This window comes from Solanum verrucosum, unplaced genomic scaffold (genome assembly GCF_900185275.1).
Source record: "Solanum verrucosum unplaced genomic scaffold, falcon-dt-bn FXZP01000112.1, whole genome shotgun sequence".
NCBI classification, from domain to species: domain Eukaryota; kingdom Viridiplantae; phylum Streptophyta; class Magnoliopsida; order Solanales; family Solanaceae; genus Solanum; species Solanum verrucosum.
In genome coordinates, this window is record NW_026020441.1 from 1,288,297 (window position 1) to 1,296,785 (window position 8,489).

General features: G+C 34.6%; 1 protein-coding gene and 2 pseudogenes across 1 annotated transcript; 2 read left to right on the forward strand and 1 right to left on the reverse strand.

Annotated features, from left to right (window-relative positions):
* The first annotated feature begins 32 nt into the window (after positions 1-32).
* LOC125808363 (uncharacterized) lies at positions 33-2,792 on the forward strand. The gene is made up of 6 exons (XM_049488074.1): positions 33-177; positions 214-406; positions 492-618; positions 709-996; positions 2,158-2,265; positions 2,376-2,792. Exons 1-6 carry the CDS (start codon positions 33-35, stop codon positions 2,790-2,792), a joined length of 1,278 nt encoding a protein of 425 aa, XP_049344031.1.
* A 940-nt stretch (positions 2,793-3,732) lies between these two features.
* On the reverse strand, positions 3,733-6,269 carry LOC125808423 (UDP-glycosyltransferase 76B1-like; annotated as a pseudogene).
* Positions 6,270-7,619: 1,350 nt separating this feature from the next.
* LOC125808364 (7-deoxyloganetic acid glucosyltransferase-like) overlaps positions 7,620-8,489 on the forward strand; it is a 6,537-nt pseudogene continuing 5,667 nt past the window's right edge.

Genomic DNA, 8,489 nt, shown 5'->3' on the forward strand with positions numbered 1-8,489 from the left:
TTGATCTTACAATACTTACATATTTTGAAGATATGGCTCGAGGCAGAGGTCGAGGCAGTGCAGGTCGTGTAGGAAAATCCTCAGGTCGCGGTAATTCTGCTATTCCTCCAAAAATGCCTACTGTTCCTATTCCCACAACAGTTAGTCCTCAACAAGGTGGTACAAGTTCTAATATAGGTGGGCTTGATCGTACAAATCTAGTTCAAATACTAGGACCTAGCAGTACACCACCCGTTCAAATGACAAATCACAATAATATTCCAACCGATGTTGAATCATCTCCTATTACACCTAATGAAAGTAATCAAATAGGAGAGGGTGCATCTACTCAAAGCAGCACAATTGGTGAAGGTGAGTCCAATAATCGTGGGCAGCGGAGAACAGTTATTACTTTTACTCCTACAGGGTTAGTCCATGCTTATAGTATCATTAGTATATATATTTTTAATAAGATACATATGTATTTAAATAATGTCCTGAAATTTATATAGATTGGAGCCTTCTTCGACATGCTCTACTTTCATAGCTAAGTCTTTCAAAAATGAACTTGATCCCAATGGAATCAATTGGAAAGGTGTCTCGCAACCTGTAAAAGATTTTTATTTTGGAGAATTCAAGGTATGTTATTTCATTATAATTGAGTTTAAGAAAGTGATAAACTTTTTATAGATATGATATTAATGTTATTACTTTACAAACTAATTTCAGAAGGAATTCTATTGGGACTCTTCAACTAATGAAAATGCAGTGAAAAGACAATGGGAGATTAAGGCATCACTACGATATAGCGATTTTATTTCCAGAATAAAAAAGAACGGAACTAATCCCAGATATGTAACTGATATTGTGTGGGAAAATTGGATGAGGCTTTGGCAAGCTCCTGAGAATGTTGCGAAGTCAGAAACAAATAAAAAAAATCGTCGTGGAGGAAGAGAAGCTGCTATCGGAACTCATACAGGTGGATCTATCTCTATTGGGGAGCATCGTAAGAAACTTGTAAGTATATATTTCACGCAATATATATTCTTCGACAAAATACATTTTCCTTATCTTCTAGTCATTACTAAAAGTCGATAGTACACAAATAGTAGAAGTGCCTCTTTTTTTTTGTTCAATTATGTTTTGGGACTGTTGTTGCAGTGCATCTGTTTTGGTGCAACATACAATTGTTATTGATGACACTTTCGATTTTTAAACTCTTAATTGTATTCTTTCTGATAGTAAATTTGGACATAAGGCGAACAAAATCAAATAGATAAATTGACATATACTTTTGCCTATTGTATAGTGTGATGAATGTCTTTAGCTAGAACTGTATGTTGGCTGGAAAAACATAAAAATGAAAGCCCCACATTATAATAGTTGGTTAGAGAAAATAAAAAGTTACAGGGAAAAATGTATAGATTTGAACTTTACATGTAAAAGCTTTGCCTGAATGTGTACAAAGATGTGAACTCTACCAAGATGGCATAAGAAAATGGAGATATATTCTGCCTGGATATTTGGCTAGCGCTAGCATGTAATATAGTAAAATTAAGAGAGAGTAGGATGTACATAGACTTTATTTATACCTTTGTGAGATAAGAGAGTGTTTTCGATAAATTCTCGGCTTAAAGAAAAATATCCAACACATGAGTATAGGTACATAGTAATTGTTCCAAAAAATTTCACCAGTACTACCTCTACAAGCTTATAATAGTTAGTTGCCTTAGAATCTATTTTTTATTGTAAGAGCCTTAATGGGTCTTGCTTATAGAAGAAGGGAGCTTAATATTTTAGATTGTCTTGTGACATTGCATGCAATAGATTGAATATGAATAACTTCTTATTATAGAACTTGATTTTTGAATCTGAATCTGAATCTTTTTCTTTGTCACCAAGTACTATTCTGGACAGTTTTTGGCTCGTTGTCACCGATTTTTGAATCTGAAACTTGCATAAGAAAGTTATGAAAGATATCTCAATTCTTACAAATGTTGGTTCCTTCATCTTTAGAGGCACGATTTGAATTGTTAGCATTATTTCTGCCATAGGGGCGACCTCAATTGTGGGTTCCTCACTGAAATTAAATAGACTTTTTGTGTTTATTGAAATACTTTACCTAATTATATCATATTGTTCATAACATAACTGGGGCAATTTATTTTTTTTGGGTAGGCTATTGAAAAGGGTCGAGACCCAACACCAAGTGAGCTCCATTTGCACGTCCACACACATGATCACGATGGAAAATCTTTTGTTGATGAGCGAGCACGAATTGTTCATGTAAGTAGAATTTATAAAATTATCGACTTTTGACATTCATATTCTTTTTATTTGGAGAAACTTATAGTTAGTATTCTTTATTATAATTTTAATGTCTCTACTTATTGCAGGAAAGATATGAAGAAATATTACGTGAGAAAATTGAGTCTGAATCTGATATTGATCAACGTGACGCATATTATCAAGCTGCAGGTGGAGAAAAGAAGAGAAGAATATATGGTCTTGGAACTCAAGCAAAAAGTTACTATGGACCAAATCTTTGTATCTCTTCTCAATCTGATGCTTCATCATCAATACCACCATCTGTTTCTCAATCTGCACCGATGGAAAATATGGATGAGTTCGTGAAGAAATTGATTCCTACATTGACTGATCACATGATTCCTATATTACTTGAGCACATACGAGGTGTAACTTCTTTACCATCACATCAATCAGCTGATACTCCTATTGGTGACGCATCATCAGCAACACCTATGGTGCCTAATAAGGTTGTTTCAGATGATGACCATATTTCTTCTCCCTAGCATTAGTTTTTCTTATCTGATTTTTGTTAAAGGAAAACAAATTATGCAGTAACAATTACGAGTTCTAAACATTAGTAATTGCTAGATGTTTGATACTTGGTGTAGATGTTTTGGACTTAATATTAGGTGAATATATGTTTTGGTGCACGGGTTATATATGAAGTAACATTTATGTTATATGAATATTTGTTATTATTAGGATGTTTAATAATTTACATTTTCTATATATTATAAATAAATAAATAAAATGAATAGAAAGAATTATACCTACGACAAATTTAACGATGGAAATTGCGACGAATTTTGGGAATAGTTAAAGAATTAAAATTGGTGACGGATTGCGACAAATATTAATTGGTTGCCAAAAGTTTGCGACGGATTAGCGATAAATTATTTTCGTCGTAAAATTATAGGACGACGAATTCATTTATGTAATTTGCAACGAAATATATAAATCTAGCGACAAAACTTTCCGTCGCTACCATTTTACTACGGATATCATATGTCGCTAAATCGTCGCTAATCTTGCTACGGAATCAATTTTGCCGTCGCAAAGGGGTTAGCTACAAGCAAAATTATAACGGTCAACATTTCATCGCTAATCCATTGCAAATATAGTTTAGCGACGGATATATGTCTATTGGCGACGGATTTATCCGTCGCTAAACACTGTTTTTTTAGTAGTGTTTATTAACACGGTTAAACTATGCTTCCTACTACGTTATGGAATCCTTCTTCAATGTGACTTCGTATGGACTCCTACTTGATTGCGACTTTGTACTCTTTAATATTTTCCTCATTCCAGTCATATTAGATGAAGTTGAATCACGTTGACACAACATGTTCTATGCAACTTTGTCAGTCTTCAAAACACTAAGTTATTTGCAACTAACAATTGTCAAATTAATTGTAGATCGACACAAAATAAAGATGAAATGAGCGTCCATGAACAGAAGATAAACATTATCAAAATGATGAGATGTAACTCGTAAGGCTCCTCAGAGACTCATAAGAAGAGCCTCCTGGCTTTAAACATGAATTTTCCTTCTCCTTCAGCTCTAACATTCGTTCTTTAATTTGTTTCCCTTCTTCCTCCTGCATCAACCTTCTAATTACATTTTCAATGTTCATCCTCTTCAAGTCATTCTCTAATTGCACCCCTACCTTCCAAACATGGCTAACGTACCTTGCGTTCACCATTTGATCACCGAAACATGGCATACAAATCATTGGTACCCCTTCACATATACTCTCCAATGTTGAATTCCATCCATTGTGCGTCCAAAATGCCCCAACAGCAGGATGTGACAATACTTGTTGCTGAGGAGCCCATTTGACAATGTGTCCTCTTCCATTCACTGTCTCCAAGAACTCACTAGGTAACCATTTGATCCATTCTGAACCACGAATCAATCCGGGCCTAACGACCCACAAGAATGGGTAATTGATGTTTGCCAAGCACCAAGCAATCTCAAGAAAGTCATTAATTTCTATTGCTGCAACACTTCCAAAGCTGACGTAACTTACAGATTTAGGTGGTTTTGTGTCTAGCCAAGAGATAGAAGTTTGTTCTTGTGACGTCAAGCTGCTGGAAGAAGCCGGAAAATGCGAGTGAAAGGGGCCTATTGGGAAAATTGGGATAGGAAAATCTTCGCGGAGTTTAGACATGGAGAGTTGTTCAAGTTGTTCAAATGAATTGAGAACGAGGCCTGATGAAGCTTTAGTTTCTCGTATCATTCCTTGAATAACTTGATAAAGTGCATCCACATTACATGTCTTGAATAAAGGAAGGTCTTCAATTCTGAGGTGGAAGTTCCTCAACTGCTTCCTCTAGTCGAGATTCTATACATGTAACAAATTCATGACTCATGAGTAACAGATTCAATGTAGCATTTAAACTTTGAGTACGCACATTTAGACACCTTAACTTGTTTCTCCTGTGTTAGTTGAACACTTAAACATACCTATGTTTGTGTATTTAGTTGCTAGTTCAGATCAAGTTAAAATGTTTAGATATGCACTCTCAAAGTTGAAGTAAATTACTTATTTACTTGGATTGTTGCCATAAAAAAAGAAGAAAGAAACTCTCTGCCAATATGTGACAAATTTTGAACTTCGAGAATCAAACATTTTAATTGTATGCGGACATGAAATCCTTGATTTTGTAAAAATTTACTATAAATCACAATAATTAATAATTAAAAATATTATAAAGACATAAAAAATTCACAATCTAAGAACTAGTACTTAATTTTTGAATCTCAAAACTCGAAAATTATATGAATGAGAGGGAGTATTATTTGAAGTGCCATATTAAATTCATGTTATTTTTTCTTGATCGTACTAAAACAGATCAATAGAAAAGGTAAGTGAGAGAGAGAGTCAGATAGATGAGTTGTTTTTCAGGCAACTTTTAGTGCATGTGGATGAGGTTCACGAGTCATCAAAAAACAAAAAAATAAATGTGTGGGCGTCGATATTATCAATGCAAAATGGAAGACGAACTGTTTCAGGCAACACTTTGTTCTGTGGTAAGTTGGACATACAGGTACTAAAAAGATATTTATCTAAGAAATTGGTTATCAACTTGACATAATATTCATGAAAAATAACTATGGACATACTCTGTTATCCATCGATATTTTACTTGACATAATATTCATGAATATTAATCAAATATGCAGATGCACTTTTTCGGTATATTCAAGAACGAACTGAAAATTAATGGAATTGCGTTTTACCACGTCAAATTTATCGATGGTGTCTCTCGATATTGAAGAACATATGATAGAATTTTAGTTCAGAACCACATAATTGAAAAGTCTTCTTTAATATTTTCTGAAACTCCATGTCAACTTAAACTAGATCATTCTTTTTTAAACCGATGAGGTAATAAATAATTCAACGAATGAAGATAAGAAAATACCTTGAATAGGAAAATAAGCTTTGTTTTGCAGAAGTGGGATGGCAGCATAAGCCAAACATGAAGAAACTCCTCCAGTCCTTAAAACACGCCTAGGAAGGTTTAAACTGTCCGCAACTGCCTTGGTGAAGTGCAAGATACTATCTGATATTAAGCAAACAATATTTGGATCTTCCGACATTAACTGTATCAAAGCCTCTGTGAAGTGCGGAGCACATTTTTCATTGAACAAAGAAAGTAGAGAAAGGACATCAATATCTATTTTTGGTTTTTAGTCTTCAGATAAACCATCAGAAATTGTGTGAAAGGTGAAATGAGGATAATTTGCTCGAATATTATTGAAAGAGGAGTTGAAGTTGTCCGCGAGAATTATGGTTATAGAAAAACCTTTTAAATGAAGGATGTTTGCTAGTTGAAGCATAGGGTTTATGTGGCCTTGCAATGGTAGCGGAAACAGCAACACCCGCCTCCCTTTTCTTCCTTGCTCCTCCATGGATAGATAGCTTTCTCCAAAGTTGAAGATACGTGATTAAGCTTCTCTATCAAACTTTGGATTGTTGCAGAAAAAATTTAGACATATATCGATATCAATTTAGACATATGTCGATATCCCATGTGTTTTATTTACAATAAGAACTAGACATACTTTTTGACGTATGCCAAACGTAGTGGGATGCTAGGGTGGCTCCATCCATCATAAATAAGGCGGTTTGGTTCTCATGGGATCAAATCAAATGAAAGAAAATTTCATGTGTCAATTTACTTGGTTAGGCATTAAATTTGGAGAGCAAGCCAAAATTTGTGGAAGACAAATTTTGTATTTCTTTTCTTTGTGCTTGGAGTCAGTATGCAGAGACTGAGTTTTCCTCGAAGGGGTTCAGAAAGATAAGTAAGCATGATAATAGCATTTACAAATAAGTGGGTCGATCGTAGCGGGCCAGATATAATTTCAGATCAAATCATACATAAACAACTAAATAAAATTCAACTTCACCTCAAGATCAACAATAAAACTGAGAAAGTATGTGTTTGACATATAATATTAAAATGAGTTTGAGAGAATGCATTTTTAAAAATTTTAATTTTAAAGTAAAGTTATGCCAATTTGTGCCAAATATATTTTCGTTTCTCCGAATATAAAGATTTCTATTATTAGAGAGAGTAAAATAAAGATGTCTAAGAATTGACCTATATTTTTTTCTGACAGTTAACGAACATAACAGACTTTTTCTTTCCATTTAGGATTGTCATTGCATAAAATTTTCACCATTAACCTTTAATTCTCACAAATATCTTTCATAGAACGTGCTTATTATATTGGCTTGTGTCTGATCGATGAAAAGTTAGGAGAATAAATAAAAGGCAACCTCATCATAGTGCAATAATTTGGTTGGTCCCGGCAAGTGTGGAAAAATAAAACACAAGTTGGCCCGCCTATTAAGGGGTAGTACTACACACCATTATTAGTACTGCTATCGAAATATCAATTCTTTCATTAGGTGTTCAGTTTACATTTTTTCTTTGGACCAAAAAATTGTACTTGTATTACACGTGTTAAGAAAATATACTACTCAAAATGAATAGTTTTGCACCCATTCAGTCATGAATTAGATATTTCTTTTTAGCAATTGAAATAAAAAATTATCTTCTAATTAAATTTGTAAATATGCAGTGCTAGTAGATAGACAGAAGCTCAGAACGACAATTTAAAAATAGCCACACAAGCTCAGTGTGATAATAAAAAATGTCCAAGAATCAAACCCAACGGAACTGAATTAGAAAAATAAAAAAATCCAATAATCGAATGCCTAACGTAGCAGTAGCACGTTTTTTTGTTGCTTCCTGGTATTATAAGATGCAGAAGAAAACACACCACTACTCCACCAAATAAGTACTCCATTAAGATGGATCCATTACCTCATGTTATCATCTTCCCTTTCCCTGCACAAGGCCATGTCAACTCTATGCTTAAATTGGCCCACCTTCTTTCTCTTTCTAACTTCGACGTTACCTTTCTTGTCACTGTTGACACACATGACCGCCTCCTCAACCACACAGATGTGCTCTCCAGATTTGGTACTGGATTCCATTTGCAAGCTCTTCCCCATGGAATTTCCATGGATGGAGTGAATACTCGTGATGGAATATCAATGCTCTATTATTCTCTAAACACAATTGCTAAACCATTTCTTAGAGAATTCATACCAAATTCTTCGGTGACATGTCTCATCGTCGACGGAATCTTAAGCATGGCCGCTGATGTAGCCGAAGAAATCAACTTGCCTATTATCTATTTCCGTACCGTCAGTGCCTCTTCTTTCTGGTCCTACTTTTGCATCCCTGAGCTAATTCAAGCTGGAGAACTTCCCCTCAAAGGTAAAAATACAATACTATATTTTTTGTTTACAACTTCTTATTCTAACTTTCCACCTGACATATTTAAAAACATAACATAAAAGAAATTTTGCCTCTGAAGTGATGGTAGATTACATGAATAACAGAAAATGCAAAGGACTTGACACTGACGAAGGTAAAAGGCATGGAAGATTTTCTGAGAGGTCGAGACCTTCCAAGCTTTTGTCAGGCGAGTGACTTAACTAACCCGGATTTCAGGATTGTAATGACAGATACACGACAACCCCCTCGAGCGCGAGGTCTCATACTTAACAACATTTGAAGATCTTGAAGGCCCCATACTTTCTCAAATTCGAATGGTATGTCTAAATGTTTATACAATTGGAGCAGTTCAATGCCCATCTAAAGGCTAAACTTGC